At 32.1% G+C, this 24,558-nt stretch overlaps 2 protein-coding genes across 2 annotated transcripts in view; one reads left to right on the forward strand and one right to left on the reverse strand.

Annotated features, from left to right (window-relative positions):
• The window catches only part of LOC143912672 (mite allergen Eur m 3-like), a 126,896-nt gene extending 117,355 nt beyond the window's left edge, over positions 1-9,541 (reverse strand). The window contains exon 1 of the mRNA XM_077431968.1: positions 9,486-9,541. Coding sequence (XP_077288094.1) covers positions 9,486-9,541 — 56 coding nt within the window. The remainder of the gene's footprint in view (positions 1-9,485) is intronic.
• A 1,422-nt stretch (positions 9,542-10,963) lies between these two features.
• LOC143912673 (acid sphingomyelinase-like phosphodiesterase 3b) overlaps positions 10,964-24,558 on the forward strand; it is a 93,266-nt gene continuing 79,671 nt past the window's right edge. Inside the window, exons 1-3 of the mRNA XM_077431969.1 lie at positions 10,964-10,985; positions 14,115-14,183; positions 20,101-20,260. Coding sequence (XP_077288095.1) covers positions 10,964-10,985; positions 14,115-14,183; positions 20,101-20,260 — 251 coding nt within the window. The remainder of the gene's footprint in view (positions 10,986-14,114; positions 14,184-20,100; positions 20,261-24,558) is intronic.

Raw genomic sequence — 24,558 nt, forward strand, 5'->3', positions numbered from 1 at the left:
GGGGGAAACTTCATTTTCCGCGCAGTTTTCCGTTCGACGCGTGTGTGTGATAAATGTTGCGGGCTTATTGTCAAACGTGATCGAGATTGTCTATCGTTCGGTTAAATGACCTATATTTGGATTTAAAGTCAGTTTTCTTTCGACAGTTACAAAACAGTTCGTCATTTGTATGTATTTATTTATTTAATATAGTAATTCAAAGATTTATTTTATATTCTTAATACATAAATATATGTATGTATGTATATGAAATTCAACAACTTCAATAATTGATATTTGATTTTGATTTTTATTATTATGAAATTATGTTCACAATACATCTTATATCTATTTAATAGCTACTGATCTACTGATCATTTTCTATTTAACAATTTTAAATTAATTTTGTTAGTAATCATAGTATTATATTATTATAATGTTAACATGTACAGCGTAATAGGAAAAAGAGCTCAAAAACCTATTTAAAATTCTTATAAATACTCATAATACATCTAATGCATAATATTAATTAAATACTCTTTAAAGTCGATGACCCAAAGCAGATTGTGTTTAGGTAATCTGTGTATATGTTACACCAAATCCATGAAATTGTCTATTACAAGCATTCGGCAAGAGAATTGCCGAATGCGTGAAAAATGCAAGCACGTTGCCCAGTTCACGGATTCCGTAAATTCTTTGCCGAATGTGTGAACTGGACAGCGTGTTATATTATAACCAAGTGTCAAAGTGACAGCTGAACAAGGATGTTTAATTTAGTTTAATTTATATATTATTATGTATAATATGACTACATACATATGTTACACTGTTAAAATATTGATCAAAATGTATAAAAATGGCATTAATTTATGTATAAGTCATATGAGATGATCGAAACATATGTAGGTAGTCATATTATACATAATAATATGTAAATTAAACTAAATTAAACATCCTCATTCAGCTGTCACTTTGACACTTGTCCACGCTGTCCAGTTCTAAAAAACAATACCGGAGCGCTGCTGTCTATTTGCCGACTCCATGCTTTGAGCAGACAAGTCTCATATATATTTTAATAGCTACTGATCTACTGATCATTTTCTATTTAACAATTTTAAATTAATTTTGTTAGTAATCATAGTATTATATTATTATAATGTTAACATGTACAGCGTAATAGGAAAAAGAGCTCAAAAACCTATTTAAAATTCTTATAAATACTCATAATACATCTAATGCATAATATTAATTAAATACTCTCTAAAGTCGATGACCTAAAGCAGATTGTGTTTAGGTAATTTGTGTATTTTTGTAAGTATAGAAATTTGGAATAATTGATATTAAATTTCATGCAATAAGGCAATTTAATAGATTTATTACATTTATCAAATAGAATTGTTCATTTTGAAACAATTTAAACTTATTAGCTGATCTAAAATTCAATCATATTAAATAACAAATGTAAGACTATTTTTCATAATATTCAATTATCACTTTTGTAACTTTGATTAATTTGGTGTTTAGAACATTTAAATCACGTAAATACGGTTGATTAGTTCAATAAAAAAGTCAATAGAACATAAATAAAACTGGAAATTTAATATATTTTTCAATTGAAATTGCTAGTTTTCGAATAAAATTCTTAACGGAATAAATTGCCTAATGGCCCACTCTGTGTATATTTTTCGAATTAAAATCGGCAAACGTATTTTTGCGAAGAATTTGAATGGCAAATTTTATAAAAATGGAAATCAAATTAATACTTTGTGGAAAGGCGTACCAGACAATTTAAAAGCTGAAATACGTTCAATTTCACGAATATAAAATTTTATACTAAATTAAGGTCGACTTAAATAATTAGAAGAGTTGGAAAACTATTATAATTCAACACGAAATTTTACAGCACACAGTTTTTCTTTTAATAATTTAAATATTTCATAAAGTTTGATCGTTTGTATCAACTTCAATGTGTTTAACTTTTATGATGCCTATTAAAATACTGCACATACTCCACATATCAATTATATTTATATTTCAATCCAATATTATAATTTTACGCGACTCAAATCTGATTATTTACTTTTAGTTAGGTGGAACTTTATTTATATGCATATGTGTTATTCTTAGCTTAAGACTCTCTGAACTTCTCTTTGAAGATCATTGAACGATCGAAAGCAAATTGTATTTAAATTAATAATCTGCGATTATATGTTCTTACCGTCCCGTTAGCGAAAATATTGTTGATACCAATAAAGCAAATTAATAAGATTAAACGATGATATATGAAGAGGTTTTTGTAAAACTGTAATTCATTTTCATTACGTCAGTTAATCATAGACTTAGGTTTTTCTTATTATATACATAGGTACATACTTTCAAATACAAATATATTTCCTTTGCTCAGAGTTAAGTTGAAATGAATCGTCTTTTGTCTATGTATTTATTATTGTGTATTAAATAATCCATCTTAACAGTACATTATGTTTAATAGATCTTTTTTAATTATACTTATGAGAGTCGAGTGGTAGGTAAATCAAATTAGCCGAAGGGGATCGGTCGTTCGATTAACAGACTGGGTAATATTTTACGGGAAGGTGTTCGTTTCCTTTGTCCAGGTGCTCCCTTTCCAGCATCGGGTAGGACCTGGTGCTGACGGGGGATGACCTGCGTTACCCCTAGTCACCGTTGTAATTACCAGAATGGTTGTGAGTGGTTATTTCATTTGTCACTGTCCGTTTCGAGGGTATGTACCAAATGGAAATTCTTTCACGGAGAAATTGGACGGTGCTGGAGCGAAATAAAGCACGATGTATGCAAATGGAGTGTTTTAAACGGACTCGTTGTTGCATTCTGTTCAAATTCTTTAAGAAATATTTTGGAAAATGCATTTCATAAAATGTGAAAATTTAAGAACTTATTATTATTAATTGGAGCATTTTTGTTGATTATAATGGAAGCAAATTGAATGAAAATATGCATGCAAAGTAAAATTCGTTGGATAGGTAAAGATCGTTGGATAGACAATGATAGTAGAATCGTACAATTGTGAATTATTAAATAAGTGATTTAAATTAATATATGTATAAACTTTTTCCACTATAATATGTTCTTGTTACAAATATTTCAACTAAAAAACAGTTTCATATTATATGTATGTTCTACGATCATTGTTTATCTTATAAATTTTTACAAATTTTACTTTGCATACATACACATATTATATATTCGATTTTTTTCTATTGTTATTTACGAAAATACTACAAGTAATATTAATAATTTCCTAAATTTTGTCATTTTATGAAAAACATTTTCCAAAATATTTCTTAAAGATTTTGAAATTGCGTTGCAATTTTATATGACGTAAGTTGATAATTCTGTTTAAAAACATTGTATATTTAAAATACTCGATTTTTTATTCAAATTTGTTGAAAAAGCTTTTCTTGAATGAGTTATGATAAGATATTTCAGTAAATCTATTTTCTAAAAACATTTCTACTCAAATTTTCTTTTTTGATAAAAAAAATCACATGTTTAAATTAAACTTTTATAAACGACGAGCATACTTTCTACGTGTAACATAAAAAAATATGTCAAGCAATTTGTTGTAAAAAATTAAATGTAAAACATGTTAAATATAATACGTAACAAGACGAAAAGTTGATGATTTAGTTTATATAGGTATAGTGCGTATAGTTTTTCAATTTAAAATGTATTCAAAATTCAAAAACATGTACTTCAATGTTTAAACGAAAGTAAATGTTCAGTTTTAGTAACAATATTGAATTAATTTTAATGGTTTACGATTGCAATAAGAGTACAGTAAACTTTTGACGGGCACTACATGTATAATACGAGTATATTAGTGAAAATCTAGTAAGTAAAACGTAAAACCACATGAAATAAAATACCTCGATTTCGCCTAAGTGCTTAAGAAGTGTTAAAATGTTTCCAAAGTAGGCTTTGATAAGTTTCTCTATGTAGTAGTATACATACATATGTAGGTACAGTTTCGCGTCAATGGTTTCTGCGTGTAATCGCAACCAACTAACGGGCGCTTTTCATCCCCCTCGATTCGCCATTTAACAGGTTAAGTGATTTACGTGGAATGACGCCAATATTTTTTACACCCCCCAGCTCCCTCTTTGCCTCTTAACCTGTGAAAAATGCCAACCCCTGTGTGTTGAACAAAAGCATTTTCGCAGGCTATGTAATGAGATAAAACCGCAATGCTACGAGCCGCACCCTTGACGAAATTTTTTCATCAAAATTTCCATCGAATACTAATTTCAGAATTAAAATTGTGTTTCGTGATAAAAGTAATAACGTTCGTGTATTTAATTAAATTTATTATGACTGTTATTAGTCTGCTGTGTACATGATGAGTATTGTAATGAGAGCGTATCCATAAAAGCTTCGTTAAATAGTTAATAGTCGTATCCTGAACTATTAAATTAACTTATTAATTGATGTATATTATATTTAATAAAATTTTAATGAATATATGCATAATTCAAATGTAAATATATGTTTGTACATATGTATAAAAAGCGTGTATATATGTACAATGTCTTGAATAAAACAATACAAATTTGTAATACTTAATATACAAGATACAAGTAGGAAAAAAGTCGAATGTTGTTCGAATGTTTTTTTAGTACTTTGAAATTTTTGTACATTATTGAAGACTACGTAGAATCTGTAAACAAAAGTTTTAGAAGATAAAAGTATTAAGATACAAGATACATTAGAAAGCAATGCATGTTAAGCAAAGTTTTGAGACACAACTCGACTTTATCTTCGCCATTCAGAAGAGGAAAGCCCGTTTAGTATGTACTGAAATTCAAAATCTTCGGGATTCGGCAGAAGGAAGTCTCTCTTTCGCCATACACAAACGCAAAAATATTGCCGTATAAAAATTTAAATAACAATATATAAATTGTGCAAGTGTAGCGAAAAAGTTCGACGAGATTATGAGCGTAGGAAAATTCGAGCCCCACGCGGAAAATCTCCGGATATTCTTTTGGATACATTTTCGACTTTCTTCCGTAAATGGACACGTAGCCAAGAAACGATCTATTCATGTCGTCAGGTTCCCAGAAAATAGCCGAAGAATTTTCGCTTCGAAATGGTAGCTTATACGCTCAATCCGAAGGGAATAATAAGAGCCGAGCGAGGACGAGAAAATGCCATCGTCCCGAAAGTCTCAATTCGAATGAAGTGAATTGAGTTAAAATTTAATTCAATTAAAATAATTATATTCTTTCACTTCAGGTAGTTAGCTCCTTTTGTGTGCCGCGTTTTAATGAGAGGCGAAAAATGGATATTTGAGAAGTGTAGGGGGATTTTCGCGGAAGTCCCGTTTGCGAAACGTCAATAATTACTGCGATTTCGGATGCGAAATATAATAATGGTAGATTTTGATTTGAATTCTCGTTCTTTCCCGGAATAATTTGTAAGGGGCGGCTCGAGAAGGGGCGTCCCCTTCCACCTCTCGAGCACAACTCTTTTGTATTCATTCTGAGGCTTCCTCAGATAAGGATTCTCGAGATCGTCAACATAAAGCGGAGGTGTTTCCGATAAAGAGTCTTCCCCGGCGTTTCTTATCCCCCCCTATCCCCTTCTTCCCATTTTCCACCGCCTTCGTACCTTTGTTTTTGGTGGGAAAAGTCGCCGGATGTAATGGGAAATCTGCCTTGAATTTTCCACACATTTTCCTGACCTTAAATTGTGAAAGTCTCTCTTTCTGCCCTTCGGGCGCGTTTCCGCTTCGCGCATTACCATTCGACCTGCGAAGTATTCGAGATAAAAATATTTGTATTCACGCATATATGTATGAATATACTATATGTAGTATATACAGCTCCAGGTAAAAAACCGGTCATTTATATTGATATAGACAAGAAGAAAAAAAACATCATGTATTTCGACGCTTGAAAACTAAAACTAAATCATTAGTACATGTCAGTATTGTGTATAAAATAATGAGCTTTTTCTCTGATAATATTTCATTTAATGAAAGTATTTCAACAAAAGCTAGCTAACATTTTTGATGAAAATATTCAGTATTAAAGTAATCGTTGAGAAAAGATTCCTACATATTTCAATCGAACATGCGAAGCATTTTATATGATGCGAATTCATACAAACATCCACAGTGACATCTATGGAGAAATTTTTGCAGCATTTTATACTCAAATTGGCAAACCTCAAGACGTTGAATAACTTGAGATTAGCAAGAGATGTAGTAAAAGGGGGTGGCAGTTTTACATGAACCATTTCAATGAAAATCAGAAAAAAATTAGCAAACTATGATAAGAAACGATCGACCTGGAGTCACAAACCAATGTCTGGCCATCAGCGGGAATCTAGTGGGACTCAAACAAGTGGACACTATGCTCAAAACATAATATGCTAACCACTAGTTCAGGCTGCTGGTTAATGATAAAATTAAAAATTTAATACCTAAATTATAAGTGAAATACCTCAATAGAACCATAAAACTATTCTAAATATGTAGATTGATATTAATGTAAATATGTATGTAGAATTTATTCTAAAATAGTTTTATTAAATTGAATAGATATTTTAAATATAGAATTGATAAAAAAAAATCTCAAATTTTGATTATATTTGAGATGGTCTCAATTGAGATATCTTTTATCTCTTTTATTGACCGATTTATCCGAAATATATTTGTTTTCATATGAAGTCAAGAAAGATTGGATCCCAAAATAGTCTAGATATGTAATGGTTTTCCCGCCATACTTGTATACTTTATGCCCTTGTTTTGTGTGGGTTTATGATCCAATTTATACGTTATAATATAATATACAAACATATCGTGCATATGGCGTCGTATAAATCCAAAGTCTTCACACGATTGCGTTAGTGAAATACAATGGCGTCAATTACGGCTCGTGATATATTTACAATGGCATTAAGTTGGACTAGAAAAATACAAGTTTACCGGCCTAGGCTACAAATGAGACACTCATTTATCACCGGAATGTTGCGTGACGAAGTGAAACAGAAATTTCGGTAATGTTATTTGAAGAATTTGCTCCGGAATACGCGCATAGAAGAAACGAATTTCGGAAGACATGTCTGTGTCTTACTTGACGTTGATTTATTTCAATTTGCGTTGTCTTTCTTTATTATATCATACACACACACGAGCCGCACACACATTAAATAAATAATAATATAAAAAATGTACACTCTAATAGCGAATGTTCCCTGTATTTCAATCCTGCGACATGCTTTTGTTGTCATATTTTTTTCACTAAAGAGATATGGGTATATTGCGGGGGCACACATATCGAAAAACTTTTATTTATAGTTTTATTGGCTTCTTTCGGGTGAAAACTTGAGCCATATTCGACGGAGTTTTCCGATTTTGACGTCGAATAAAAATATTTGAGGGAAATTTCGGGTGTGCCTCGTTCAAAGGCGAGACAACAAGAGGGATAAATTTGAGGATCTCGATTGAAAATTCGATTCCGTGTTGTACGCGTACGTGTTTTATTACTATTTTTGAAATGTACACGCACGAGAGCAGTGTTGGTCGCAATAAATAAGCGAAAACCCATGTAAAACAGTTTCCCGAAGCGGGAAAATAATCTTCGGAACGGAAATGGAACTCTCGCGAGTCGGAACCGGCGTTTCTTATAAAACGAACACAACCGTAATGTGATTTATATTTTCAAATGCTCCCTTTGTACAATACAATACTTTTGATTGAAGCTATGCTATTCTATTTTATTTTGGGTTCTAATGATGATGTATTAATAGATAGCTATGTATATCAACGACGACAAAACAGTGTATCTTTGCCAAATATACACGATTATTGATTGGTCGAATTTGAACAAGAGTTGAGTAATCGCTAAAATAGAAGCCTAGAGATGGAGAAGTAAAGGCTTGGTTCTCTCATTTGTGGTCTGGGTTTTGCCTTGGGCTTCGTGAGTTAGATAAGGTAACAAAAACTATTTTCAATAGAGGCACCCTTTCGGTCGTTTGGCGCTCAACTTTAATTAATTCCATGTCGAGAGCTTATCACAAACCACCCCTTTCCCGTGTCAGAATCTCTTTCAAACCCATCTAGACAGACTGAGGTTGTTTTATACCTTTTTGGAAGAAGACTCGATTGCATCTGCTCTTTGTTACCAAAGGACATTATTGATTTTTAAGTGAGAGAAGTAGACACGAGTGCCGGAAATGACACATTCTCGAATCGGAATACGTATTTACTCTGAAATGGTCGTTATGAGATCGAAGAACGTTCCAGATAAACGGTAGATTTCCTTTTACGTCCTGAGGAAAATTTTCACGTTCTTTTAAAATGCACGTGAGTTATTTTTGTCCAAGTGCAAGTACACACATTTAAGTATGCTCGAAGCTTTTATTTTGAATGAATGAAAATTTAATGAATAGTGAAAGAACGTGGAAAATATAGTATGGGAGGGAAATTGAGCTGAAGATTAATTAAAAATTAATTCAATTAAGTCGAGTAATGCTTGTTCGAGAATAGTGCTCAGTAGATGTACTTAGAAGGATATGAAAATTAAGCGTTGAATTTAATGGCGCTGTTGAAAGTGCTAATCTTAATTTGTGTATGAATAATTCAACTGTCGAGGTAACTGTTATACGGCTTTAAATACAACAGATTTCACGTCGTAATAAGTGTACGTAGACAATTAAGTAAGGGTCTGTATGTAACTTTTTTCGTTTTTAAAACCCCTGGTGTGAAAAAAAACCGCACAGTGCGTACTTTAATTCCGGAAACTCAACTTTAAACTCGTTCAACTCGGCTCGAGACAATTTGACTCGTGGAATCATCAAAATTCCATCAACGAACGACTTCCTGAGAGCTACTACGTCATATAATTTATTAGAGAGTTTCGTGGCGGGAAAAAATCCCGTCGGGAGCACACATTACTCTCTCAAGGAGAAGTTTTATCGGCGCAAAGTTGAAGGAGAAAACCGGCCTCGTCTTAAGCGAAAACACTTAGGGGGCAATTTTCGCTCGCCTCTCTCTATACATTGCACGACTGTTCCAGTTCGACGAGACATGAGGGAAAAGCACGATGGGGAGGGTGAAAAAATTATAATCAATTTTATGGAAATTCGTTTGGGACGAGTTTTTCCTCTTCCTCTTTGACGCGCTTCCACTGTATGGTAGTCGCTGTGCTTTATTTTAGTATCGTACGTTTTTGTTCGTTTTACCTCTACTACATTTGTATAATATATAGAAATTATCAAATGAGCTGTTATATTTGAAAGAGGCATAAGTTCATTTTTCTTCGAGAAATATTTCACATAACATGAAATATAATATTTTGCATTTTGCAATATTAAAAAAAAAGTGGCGTTTAATACTGTTGCGTAGCGGTGGGTGGAGGGTCAAAAATAAAAGTCAAAATCGCTTCACAGCATTTATTGGGTTATTTAGGATATCCAAGTACTGCCCGTGTTCCGTCCAGAATGTCTTGATATGGCCTAAATACCTGATTATAAAGGGCAGATCGCTCACTGCATATTCGAGGTCCGGTTTCTTTTCCATTGTTTAGGCACGTACCCGGATATGCAGTCCCACGGTCCAAGGCACTCAATCCCACGCTATCGTGCTGTCAGTTCTAAGAACTATACCGGGAAGCCGTGCCAACCACTCAGTTCATTCGGGAGTTTTCATTGTTAGCCGAATACACTTAAGCCTGGAGATAATCCTCGAAACCAATTGTCTCAGGGATGCGCCGTCTCACGCTCGTCCGGATTCTGGGAAATAGCGGGGATTATACTCGGCCTAATCCAATTGCACTTAACCGGCGGCGTATGTTACAATACGTTTATTATGCTTTAACTGAATCAAAATAAGTGATAGCAATTTGTTAATTAAGTCAAGCAAAATTAGTGTTTTTGGAATTGAAAATTGGACTTCTGCCACTTTTAAATATAACGGCTCATATACATATGTATATATAATATAACCAGCAGCGTGGTCACTAGACCAGTGAGTGAGTGCTGTATTCTTTCGTGTAAGGTGTCATGAGTTCGATTTCCACTAGAGTCTCGTTGTTGGCCAGACCTTGGTTAGTCAAGGTCGATCGTTTCTTATCAGAATTTGATTCTGACTTTCATTGAAACGGTTCCTTTAAAATTGGATTTTCCTATCCAATTTTCTATTGCAAACCTTGAGTTATTGTTATATTCCCGGTTTCGCCAGATTTCTCTCCATAGATGTTTCTGTGGATGATTATTGAATGTAAAAATTGTATTGTTACATTAAAAATGTTATTGATCGTATTTTTTACGATGTTTGTAATGTCTGACCATAGATGTCAGGTATTGTTTCGATTTACATGTGTATGTATAACTCGACAATATATAATTTGTCGATTCTTAATCTGTTTAGCACACTCGCCGCTTTGGAGCAATCTGTTGGGCGAGTACGCATAGTTAATTGAAAAAAATAAAAATATCCTTTACCGCAATATATTTATTTATTTATACAATTTTAGCAAAATTGATGAAATTATTGTTAATGATGTTTGTAAATGCTATAAAAACTTAGATATACCTACATAAAAAATGATATTGATCGTATTGTTTACGATGTTTGTAATGTCTGACCATAGATGTCAGGTGTTGTTTCTATTTACGTGTGTATGTAATAATTATGTATTTATTATATGTAATATATAATTTCTCAAATCTTAATCTGTTTAGCACACTTGCCGATTTGGAGCAATCTGTTTGGAGTGTGTACTAATACAGATCAAGAAACACTAGATATTATAAAAATACATGATTATTATTATATATTAAGTATTTTTTTTTTCGGAAGGAACCAAACGTTTATACTGATGAGATTTCGGAAAAAAAGTGTGCTTCTACACTCAATTGTGATTTAAAATATTTGTATAAACAATACTGAACCAAATACAATAGGATACTACGCATTGTTTACATAAAAAATAAACCCAAAATGGCATTCATAACGGGAGCAGGTACACGAAATACCCTCGAGAAGCGCATGTTCATACTTCGGTGAGCAGGGACTATACGACATCCATGGTTAAACATTTTATACAATACGTTCAATACAAGCATTAATACAATGCGAATTCATACGAAAATCATCCATAGAGACATCTATGGAGAGATTTTTGCAGAATTTTATTATACAAATCGGCGAAACTCAAGCTCAAGATTGCAAATTTTACAGGAACCGTATCAATGAAAATCAGTTAAAAACTTTGGTGACCTGGAATCATAAAACAAGGTTTAGCTAGCTGTCACTACTGGGACTCAAATCGTAACTACTTCACTCGAAAGCATAGTATGCTAAGCATAAGTCCACGATGCTCGACTAGTGGTTAGCAAATGTTAAATTTTACATTACTTCAATAGACATATGAAGTATTGTAATATTTGTCATTTAGAAGTAACAGTTTACTCTTATTCACATTTTCACATTAAATTTTATGTAGATTTATATATGTATATATCGCTGAATATTAAATTTTTTAGTGTGAATTTTATTAAAAAAAAATTGACCAAAATGTACATATCTTCATAATAAAGTATTTGTTGAGGTTTTTTTGCTGTATGTACCGCTATAAAGTCACGTAAAATATTAGCATTTTTTAATATCGCTGTATGCGATGGGAGCAGCTCAGCAGAATAAGATTTATTCAAGAATTTTATATTATAAAACTAATTATAAGTACCTCGTGCTCGAAATGTAATCGCTTTATGAATTTAATATGATAAAAGCGCACGTAAACATGATTGATTAACAATGACTGGTTCGAGTCGTTTTATTTTTTTATATTTCAAAATAATTTAAACCAGATTTTGAGTGATGCCGTCAAAACGGTGGAGTTTTCTTTAATGATATATACATATATTATATTATTTTTTTTCTTTTGAAAATACTTAATATTTGCTTCATTCCGCGAAAAGAAAAGCCTCCACTTAAGCATTTCATGGTGGAAAATAATGAAATTCAAATTACATTCTCATGTTTTGCATGGAACGAAATGGATTTCTTTTGAGGAAACATTGAAAAAAAATAACGCAAAAAAACCATAGTATTGTCCGACAGAACGTTTTTCTTTGTCGGGAGAATTTTCTCAATTTTTTTTTATTTTACCCACACTTCAATACTGAAAAGTCAAAAATGAACACTTGTCAAATACGACACGTCCACTCTCTCTAAGAAAAGCAAAATATACAAACATACATTTTAGCTGAACCCGGCATCCCATTCGCGTTCCCGTTCCCTTTCCCGTTCTCGTTCCCGTTCCCGTTCCCATTTGTCAGAAAAACACAGGCAGCGAACACATTTGAAATTATTCAATTATTTGTTTATTTTACCCTAACAACGCATGTCGCGACGCGAAAACATTTCAAATTATTCCCATTTTTCCCATTTCCGTTCCCGTTTTTGGCCGATTTTTTTTCACAGTAAGCTTCCCGGATATGCATACAATAAATCCAAAAAGTTTCATCGTTCCATCTTAAAATAAAGCATGCAATTCCCGTTCCCGTTCCCATTTATATATATATATAAATGGGAATGAGAACGGGTGCATATCTATATATATATATATATATATATATATATATATATATATATATATATATATATATATATATATATATATATATGTGTAGATATGCACCCATCTTATATGATATGGCTTTAAGGAAAATCTAATCATTGAATTTGTTAATTTCACACATATTAGATAACGAATAGACATTATAGGCGCAATTAATGGCCCGGAATCACATAATATGTCATCTGGAACACAATTGATGGAATTGTGGCAAATCTGTGTGTAGGAACGCGTGTAAGATAAATGGTCGACTCGGGCTCGCATGCCACTGGTTTCAGATTCCCACCCCCTCTCGGGAACTCTAAATAATTCCGCACAATAAAGTGCATTCTGCAGCTGCATCGCATTCCGGCACCGCGGGAACTGGCTCTCACCCAACCAGATACAATTTAACACGGTATCTAATGAAATATTATATAATACACAGCTATGATAATAATAATAGGTATATATTGTACGTATGTATTGAACCGCGAAATATTGCGCAATATCCTTTTCATGTCTCCGCAGTTGGAGGCGATGTGCAAATAGCGTCGCCTACTTTACATATGGAAACTTATGGTGGCTAGAATTGTAGTTCATTGCATAAATTTTTGTTGAATTTATCATTGGAACATACGAAATGCTTTGAATGTATCGATTTATTTTTATTTTATCTGATTTAAAATGGGAACTAATTATCTGGTGGATTAAAAATAACTAAAATGATCAGTTAAAAATTAACAAATAAAAATCAGTAATTTATTAAATAAGTGATCACATAAATAATAATATAAATGATAAGTAAAACCAGATAAATTATAATTTTTGACAGTTGGATGATGGCGCGTCGCCCATCTTAGATCTTAGCAACCAACACTATTTTATTTATTTATTTTTATTAATACACAAGTAAACCAGTGTCTTCACAGGTCTCCCCAATATGACACTGTGGCCATAAAATATATTTAAGGGTCAGGTTAGGTTAGGTTAAGTAAGGGTTGGCCTATTCATTTAAGATTAGGTTGTTAGGGTCAGTGTTTATTAAAAAAAAACATATCTTAGCAGCCCACACTTATTTATTTAAGGATACGCATATCCGATAAAAAGTCAGTCCAAGGGAAAAAACAAAAATCAGAAAGCCAGTGCGTCAGCACGTGAAAGAAAGGCACTTGAAAAACGAATTCCAGGAGAAAGGTGATAAATAAAAAAAAGTGAATGAGATCATTTTCGATACAAGTTTGAGCGCTAATGTAGGGAAACTCACACAAAGTAAAAGTTGAGTACCGTTTCCATAATTTTCCATATAAAATACATATCCTTTTTGTGAATACATATGTATATTACACAAAAAATTATTCAATATATGTTTTTTAACCATTTTTAATTTTAAAGCCAAATTATTTCAACTGTGATTTAAATTCAAAATCAAAACAATCGAAATTAATTATTTGTTCATATATTGTTTTACACGTGTGTTTTTTTCATACTTATTTAATCTCAAATACTAAATTGAATCTTATGTTGTTTCAGGTTTTTTCTGGCACATTACCGATTTGCACTACGATTCGCTTTATTCAACAACAGGAGACACCAGAAAAAGTAAGTACAATCTCAAATACATAAAGGTATATTCCAATTTTCTTCGCATACATATATCTAGGTAAACATAAACAAACTCAATCGATCAGCTTACAAGATATATTAATCAGTCTATTGTAACAGAGACATAATCGAACTTCAAATGTTATTATAGCAACAGCAACCAGACACACGAGAGTGAGAGAGAACTGTTGCAAATGACAATATTGTAGTTGGGAATTGGAGATGTAATTAATTTGGTCCATTAGATATTCAAACGGTACTTATCGGATACGGTTTATTGGACACACATTGTTTTCAATGCGGAAACTATTAATCAAATGTTAACTTGCGCCAACACAAACAGTGCCATTTAGCTTCGAAACAATTTATGAGAGTGTAGAATATGTCGAATAAATATCATTTGAAGAAAAAAAAGATTATTTTAATTAAATTTGCGTTTGTTAGAAATGATAAAAAGATGACTTTGTGTTCAAGCGACTGCACTCGAGCGGTGTGCGAGATAGCTTTGAGAATTTTCCGGGAGCCGCCGGGAAAAGCTTCAGATATTTTTCGTAGGAGCGATTTTGCGAGTGTGCGGCACGCGATGACTTTTTACGTATCGCATCCTTTTTCAAAACGAAAAAGCAAAAAAAAAAAATGATAAAAATACGAAAAAAACTGTCTCGCACAGACGTAACCCGGGTTCTGGCTTTCAGCGACCGGTTTACGGCTTGTAATCACGGAATCCGTTTGACAAATCCTCATAAGCGTTTTTCACCCGCTAAATAAAACCGACGGGTTAATCCCCAGTCCACTCGTTTCGCGAAATCTACCGCAAAAATAAGTTGTTTCACAGCTGGAAGTGAATTTTTTGCCGGTGCGAGCGAAAAAATTGCACATATTTTTCAATTGAAACGGTTTCGCGCGCCGTGTGCGCCAAAGCTTGGATATGACCGGTTTATATTATATTACATTATACCATGCCTACACATTTTTCTGCTGCTTTATATCGACTCATTCAATCTTTACAATTTAGAGTATCAAAATTCAATGTTTAAGATCATTCAGAATCAATGTACATATTACTGTACTTATGCATATGTGGATATGTATGTACATATGTACAAACATCTAAAATTCAAGAAAAATAGCAAATGCCGCACGTAGTGAAGTTTGCAAACTTAAGTTTGTTTTAAATAAAGTTTACTCTACAAATATGAATAGCGAAAGTAATATGTGAACATTAAGAAAAGGTAGAAGATACAATTTTTATTAAATTAAAATATTCATTAATAATCATAGAATGTTAATATTTCATCCGGTATTTAGGTAGATATTTAATGAATAAAAAAAACTGACTATCAATGATTTGAAAAATTATGGTTTTTCAAATTGTGATCTGTAACTAATTGATGGAACAATTTTATATTAGGCATTGAAAAAATGACAAGAAAGCCGTCTTAGGATGTTAAAATTAGCGTTGACTCTTCAATAAGCCCTTAATGTCTGTCCTTCATCCTTCAGAAAATAAATCAAAAAGACTTTCAGTAGAAAAAAAGTCGGTTTTTTAACAAAATTTGAGAATAATTCAATCACACATTGATATTTTGTTAAAAGTAAAACATTATGAAGTTCATTGAATTGCAAATATAAAAACATTCAGTTTATGAAGAATAATTAAAAATTTGTTCCCATTTATAATTCATAATTTAAAATATAATATATGTATGTATGTATGTATAAAATTATTCATAACTAGTGTTGTGTCCTTTGATTTCAACGGGTGGTTTCGGAAAGGAAGTTATGAAAAAATTAAAATAAAGTTATATGTTTTATATAAATATAATGTAAGGAAATTTATATCCCCGCGTACGTAAGTAAAATGTTGAGTGCGCTCATTACACACTCACCAATCCAACCCGTTCACCCGTTCGAAATGATGAATTAATGTGTGAGTGTGTCTTCGTTGATGTGTGTTTGTATGTATGCTCATACGCCATGCATCACCCGTTCCAAGTCAGGTGTTCAATATCAGGAGTACTCGTCAGACGCTCAGATCCTCACTTCCCTATAGCGGATGCTTAAAATGCACCCATTGGTCAGAATGTATCGTCGTTGCTCTAATTGGTCAAACGTTTTAGTGCACATGGACCACTTCACGCTGATTGGTTGCGCACCTCGTTTGCGTGTATTTATTTAATTAAATATCTCTAGGCACAATATATATTTTTTTTTAAATCTCCATACTAGTTGACGCATCCACCACATACCCACAAACATACATACATCGCGTCCGTTTATATATATATATATATATATATATATATATATATATATATATATATATATATATATATATATATATATATATATATATATATATATATATATATATATATATATACATATTATTTGTTAATTGGAAGTTAGTAGGTATACCATTATACATATATAAATACGCTATTCTGTGTGTGTCCTAACGCTAGCCGAACATAATGAATCGATAATGATGTATGTATTAAAGCTTATTGTAAAAAACTAAATGTATTAAAGCTTATTGTAAATCATATTAACAATTAGATACAACATAACTTCTTATTGAATACTTATCTCGCAGATAAAACCGACTGAGGAGATATACAGTGAAATGTCTGATTTGACACATTTGGCCAAAAATCAATATATATCGTGTATTAAATTACATGAAGCTAGACGCCAAATTTGAAATTTATATATACATATGAGAATTAAAACTATAAATATTTAAATATTAGAGATAACGAGAACCTATAGAGCAAATTTTATAAAATATAGAGTGAATTATAAGCGTTTAAACAATTAAAATCTTATATAGCCATATCAAGGCGAACAGGTTGGAAGACACGGGACGAACGCTTATTAAACGTCAGGAAGGTTTACGGGCCCCGTTTTTAAAACGCGTTGTATACGATATTTTATCTCCAACGTAATGGCAGACGATACATTAACGTGTATTGATGACCAAAATGAGCAATATGGCAAAGTATGAAAACGATCGGATAAGAGATAAAAATGACCACTAACACGAAAGCCATGTGAAACGTAAAGGAGGTATGTAAAAAGCCTAAACTTTGTATAAATTCATTCGGAATCGAACCCACGTACCCTCGCGCGAACACAAATATCCCCTTATAGGTATACCTGAGTTCAGAGAGTAAGCGATGAAACCAACGTCAAATTTTCAATTTGCCTTTTTTTTAATTATTTATTGAAATTTTCCTTCTGGCCATATACGTAATAATAATTTTTTTGTTTTCATATTAAACAATTAAATATATATTTTTAAATTGTAATTCATTATATTTTAATGATATTTGAAAAAAAAAATTAATTCCAAATAGCGGGCACGACGAGGTATCCAACCTTGATTCTATTGCTAAATTCTGAAAAAATCAGTATGTTAATCAAATGAAGGACTCCATAAGCCGATTCGTTTCATATACAAAACGCATATGCATGACAAAATCTTTAAGCCGGTCTTTATTCGCTTGAAAATAGCAGCCCCTGCTTTATAAAGCGATATAAGCTCGCGGCCCGTTTAATAATTCAGGGTCGGTTTAGACCCCAGCCCACCAAGGGCGACATCATCATATGGTGCCTGAAACACCTGATCTGCCTGTTGGCCACCCATGGGAAACATCACACGCAAATTACACTTTCACAGCAGCTTTGAGACGTATAAGCACACCGCTGGAGCTTTGCGCACCGCGTAACCCGTTTCCAATATTACATAACGAGTATACACGTGTGGATATAATATCATACATTTGTATTGAAAACGGGCTTAAGGGTTGTCGTGAAATTATATGAAATTTCTCTTTTAAGATTTTAGATAGGTCTTAAATATTAGCGATACAGATTTTTAGTGATAAATTCTCAGATTAATACTCCCACGATCTTCCGAAACCCTTGCTGTAACTATTTGACCTTTTTATTGCAAATATAAGTTAATGTTCAAATCAGAGTGTTTCTGGATCTTTGCATTTTGGTCTGGTAATCGGGATGGCCATCAGAGTGGATCGAATCTATATTGATCTCAATTTATAAGAAGGGGTGTGAGATGAGTGAGACTGTAGTTTACACGTTTTTTCCGATTACCAGAGCAAATTCTGATATACTGAAGCCTTCAGTATATACTGAAGGCAATACTAAAACACAAATAATCGAGAAAAGTCGAGAATTTAAGGTTCCCGTAATACTCACTTCATGGATTACACAAAAGCTTTTGACTGTGTCAATTAAAACTGCCTATGGATGATTCTAGAAGATATGAGTGTCCCAAAACAACTAATAGGTAAAGCCCGTTTTAATGGTCAAAGAATTTGACCCTTAAATACCTTAAAATGAGGCCACCACACCCCCAATGAATACAGCCTAAGAAACCCTTTCGTTGGAAACACCTACTAACACAAGAATATATGAGTTTATTTTGGAAAAATTTCAAGTCCAAAAAGTCATCTGAAAGGGATTCATACTCATTCCTCACCTTTTAAATATATTTAGGGAGTATATAATGAGAAGATTACTCGACGGATGGGAAGGTGGAATGACAATAGGAGGCAGAAAGATTTCTAACATAAGTTTCGCGAACGACACGACGTTAATGGTCAGTAATAAGGATTGAGGTTGAACTACTTCGTAGAACAGAGACAAAGTTTATATACTTGGGTCTAGAGATAAAAAAAATCCTGTTTGTTGACTCTAATAAATTTTATTGCTTTAAAAGAGAATGAGGAAGTGGATGACCTTATTAACCATGGTATGTACATATACATATGTAGGTGCCATGATCTCAAAGGAAGGGGCTGCCAATTTAAAATCCACAGAGGAGTTGGAATGGCAAAAATAGCGATGACCAGTTTGATAAAAATATGCATGACCACTCTATTATGAAAAAAACGAATGTTGTTCCCCATTGCAATGTATAGAGTCGATACGTGAATCCTGAAAAATATAGAAAGGGATATGCTAGGTGTTGGAGACGGATGCTGCGCATTCTATAGACCACAAGACGCACAAACATCTCTATCCTCAAAGAGCTGGCAGTTACAAAAAGACTCTCCACAACGTGTGGGAAAAAGGTTTTATCCTACCTTGGCCATATTACCAAGAAGTACTTGGAGAGTCTGGAGAGGCTGGTAGTAACCGGAACGCTGGAACGAAAGCAAACTAGAGAACGGTCTTCGAAGATATGATCAGACCAGATCAAAAAACTAACAGGATCATCCCTTAAAGCTGCCTTCAACTTGATACAGAACCAGGGAGGAGTGGAGGTGGAAGTTCGAGACGATATCAATGATCACGACTCTCAGTATTGACAAACGAGAAAAAAGAAGAGAACATTAATGTTGTCAATAAATTAAATATCATCATTAAACTTACCAGTAGATTCTATGACAGAATCACTAATAACCATACTAATACACTTGTGAAGAGTCTCGGTGATTACAACAAAATGTCTATATCCTTCAGGTATAAACACAGATTACCTAAACACAATCTGCTTTAGTTCATCAACTTTAGAGAGACTTTGATAAATATTATGTATTAGATGTATTATGAGCATTTATAAGAATTGTAAATAGGTTTTTGAGCTCTTTTTCCCATTATGCTGTACATTAAAATTAGAATAATATAATACTATGATTACTAACCAAATTAAATTATAATTGTAAAATAGAAAATGGTCAGTAGATCAGTAACTATTAAAATAGATTTAAGATGTATTGTGAACATAATTTCGTAATAATAAATAGCATATAAAAATCAAACCTAGCTATGTACAATCTTTCACATATTGATTGTTATTTATGTTTGTATCTAATGCTTATACTCTTGATTTGATGAATATTTCGTTTAGTATATGAAGTTTAAATTTATATTTTGTTTGTTATAGATTGCTGGCATACGGATACGAGAGGTAGTTCCGGGTATCATAGACCACGCGGAAAATATGGTGATTATGCGTGTGACAGTCCATGGGCTCTGATAGAATCTGCCGCTCATTCCATGCGAATGAGACAAGGGGATTCTGTCGAATTCGTCCTTTGGACTGGGTGAGTTTATATTTATGATTATATTATATTACTTTTAGATCCCAAATTGACTCTAGCCCATATTTCAATATACGATATAAAGATGTCGTAAATTTGTATTACATTTCTATTTTATTTGAAAAGATACTCGTTATGTCACTCGGTTGGGTGTAAGGGTGTAAAATATTATATTTAAAAATCATATTTATTACTAAATCCATACACGTAAATAGATTTTAGAAATGCATATGAAAATTACATGTGTATTTGATACTGTTATATTTCCAATTAGTCTTAGCGTTACATTCAGTAGGCTTTTCTTTGGATTGGTGCATTTGTTTTTAATTATTATTTATTGTATCTCGGTCGGTCTTTTGCTTTTTATTTTATACCCGGATTTGCTTGGATGTGTTTATATAGTATTTGCTGATTAGGCAACTGTCCAACTTGTCAAAGAGATGTAATTCCGAAATAAGGGCCAAAAATTTATGGAGTCGGTAACTCACCAAAGGTCATTAAACGAAACAACGTAAAATTTGCTTCATATCTTTATAGTAAAAATGGCTTAGAATTATTTTAGTTATAAAAAACATACATGTTATTTTCAATTGATAAAATTTATACTAAAACAAAGCATAATTTGACCTAAAATAAATAATATATACACTTAATATCATATTTCATACACAATAAACCATTTTTAGCATCATAATTAATATAAATATGTAGAATTGAAAATTTTCTTTTTATTTCAACTTTTAAATATTTTATTTTTATAATTCTCAATATGTTTTAAATGATGTTACATATAGTTCCTATTTTTATGTAAAGTATCTACGCTTTGAAATCATCTTTAAAAGTATATATGATTTTTTGCGTCGACTATGAAATCTTTTAATAGAATTTATAATACGATTAAAAAAATGAGTATACATGAAAGGAAAAAGCGACACGCTTACGATGAGGAAACTGTCTTATAATTAAAAAAAATTCAAGCGAGTAAATTCCGCCATTGTAAACATGGTTTAAAATTTAATCGAGGTCAGTGTTTCGTTTTCCCAGTTGAGCCGATTAAAAGTTTAATAATAACACGCCGGCGATTTTATTATACGACATAATGAATTTCTCGCGTTTTCGCACACTCGGATATATTTCATTTTAATATTTTTAGCCAGGTGAAAATTTAATCAGAGCCCCATCCCTCCCAGCATCGCCCTACCCCATCCTTCCGATGGGTTCGCGTATTTCACCGAGACGATACTGAATGAGAAAAAAAAATTAAAAAAAAAGGGAAAACAACAAAGTATGCGGAATAATTAAAGTTTCAAACAAGCGGCCGGTTTTGGGCCGTAAAGCAGCCGGTTCGGCGGACGGTTTTTCTTAGGCAAAAGGACTGGTGGGTGTTTATGTATGTGGGTGGGTTTGAAGGGGGGGTGCTTTTTGCCTCCCCCTTCGGACCCTGGGGTCAGATCCATTCCACTTTAATGTTCGTATTCTGCAAAACAACTTTAAATGGCTCGCTCGCCCAGTTTGTACAGGACGAGCAAATAAAGGATACGCACATTAGAGAAGGCCGGTCGTGCTACCAGGATTAATTATAAAATAAATCCACATTTGGGATATATTGCATTTAAAATGTACGCAAGCAAGATTCATGCTAACCTGAAAGAATCAAAGTCGTGCGATTTGATGTCGCGCGATTCAAATCAAATTCGATCGGAAAACCTACAATACTTTATGATATATTATACTCATTATGGTAAGATTGTATTAAATCATCATCATTAATTTGTCATCAGAAGGTGACAGAAATCCACCTTTCTCTATTTCGAGAAATATCTCGCCAAACGTTAAATTTAATTTTGTGCGTTATACAGTGTTTAAAAATATTGGTGGTCTATCATACGTTTATTCTGCTATTCCGAGATTCTGGACATATCGAATAAAAGAAATGATAATAGTTTGTGAATTAATTCAAACAGAAATAGTGTTTTTGGAACAGAAAATTAGACTTCTTACATTTAAAAATATAACGGCTTATATGTATTTTCTATTTCGTGTATTGTTCATTTGATTGATAGTAATGGAATCATTTTTGAATTTACTTTTGATGTTTGATTATTCAAAACTATACGTTAATAAATTTGAGCTTTATTTTATATGTATGGGTATATATGTACATATAAGAATGATAAACACAGATGAAAATTGGTATAACAGTATTGAATAGTTATGTTTGCATAAATAAATTAAATAAGCAAATTCGTACTTTAATATATACCGTTAACTACAAAATATTCGGAAAAAGTTTATTTATTTACATTTTTGCATCGAATTTTCCCGTTTGAATAACACCATGTAGTTTATTTAGTATATAATATAAAAATTTCATAAAATGATTCGCAGTTGTTTGTAAAACTACAGTTTTTATTTAAATTAAGTCGAAAATGCACTAAATTTTTTTTTCAGACATACAAATTAAATTTTTCCGTGTAATTTAAAAAATAATTCGTTCTTCCTGACGCATTCTACATTTTTTAAATACTGTGGTTTTTTTACACGTACACACACCTACATAGCAAACTAATGAACCGCCGTATTATATTTTTAAAGGATGAAAGAGGGTGAGTCGCTATCAAAGGGCCCCTCTGCTGTATACACCAGCTCTCGTAGAGAAAAATAATAAAAAAGCAAAAAAAAAAATAAAAACACAATGGACGAAGAAAATTTACATGGTCTCGGACAAATGGACAATAAAAGCGCTATTTCAATGTAAATTAAGATATTATTACGTGGGAGGAGGCAGTCACTCAGGCCGTTGAGCGCCCCTGGCTCGACCGCAGTATCCCTTTTGTGAGTTTCGAGTGGAGTTTTCCGACTTTTCATCGCGTTAAAAGCCTCTTTATTCACGGAATATTAAAATTAAAACTCTTGCCAAAAAATGTGGCGTGGTCGAGGAGCTACTTTCTTTAAATTTCACCTCAATACTACCAAAATTCGTAAAAAGAATCTGGAAATTTCGAATGTGTGCACAAAATTCGAATGTGATTTTTTACGGGTAAAGAATTTATCAAATTTTAATACGATACATTGGCCTATTTTTTATTATATAAGTAGCCTAGAAAATTTACAGTGCATGTACTTAAATGAATAATGGATGAGAAGTTAATTATTACATACATTGTATGTGTATCATTACTGAAGTTTTGTCTTATCAAATTGTTTAGGAAAGCTTTATAGTACAACAAAGATACGATAATATTTGATTAATAGAAATCTAAAGAAAATAAAAAAAGACGTGATATTTATGCTTTGCATTTTCTTCAGTTCCATAATTACTCAAAATTAATGAAATTAAACTCTTAGAACTAATACTTTAATTTTTGTTTCGTTTCAGTATGTATCATTTTGAAAAAAAGTTGATTTTTTTTAATTTTATCATCATTGTGTTCTTATTTTAAATTAGAATTGTCATTACTTGCGTATAAAACAAAAATACAAAATTAAATTTCATTCTGGGGAGGATGAAAACTGATTTACCGGCTTTTATATACTTATAATAATATCACTTTTATTGCTTTTGTTAGCTCATTTTTACTATTATTGTTTTAAAACATTCAGAAATAAGTAGAACCCGAAAAACATAAAAATATTGTCTCGATAAAGATATATACATAATGATTTATTTATTTAGGTAAAAACAGTCATATACAATTATTTAATAAAACACATATAAACAAACAGATCTTACCATAAATTTTAACAAACTTATGAATAAATGGCAGTCGAAATTAAACAATATACTTAATAACTATGAAATAATAACAATATATATATATACTTGAAACTAATGCAACAACAAATCTATACTATAAACTATGAAACTAATGCAACAACGAATCACCCAATCTATTCCTGAAAACAAATGTATCGGAAAATATATCAAGGTCATTCAAAACTTTATTAAAATGTAAACAGGACCGTCTGAAAAGGGTATTTTTCGCTTAGTTTGTATGAAAAGAGTGGATATAGAATGTATCTTTTGAACGTGAGTACGAAGACCGAGGAATTTTAAAAATAATTTTGCCCAAAAGGGGTGCACAGTTTATATGATTATTTAGAATTGTGTAAAGGAAGATGCTATCTAAGAATTTAATTTAATGATATATGTTTGTAGGCTTTAGATATCGGCAAGACATTTACTTAGATTTTAGAGAAATGGTGATTCAAAATAATTTCAATTTGTATGTATGAATAATCTACAAACATTCATATACGCAAATTTATTACATTCCAGAAATTGAATCAACGTTTCAAAA

This window comes from Arctopsyche grandis, chromosome 6 (assembly GCF_051622035.1).
Source record: "Arctopsyche grandis isolate Sample6627 chromosome 6, ASM5162203v2, whole genome shotgun sequence".
In the NCBI taxonomy this organism is placed as follows: Eukaryota; Metazoa; Arthropoda; class Insecta; order Trichoptera; family Hydropsychidae; genus Arctopsyche; species Arctopsyche grandis.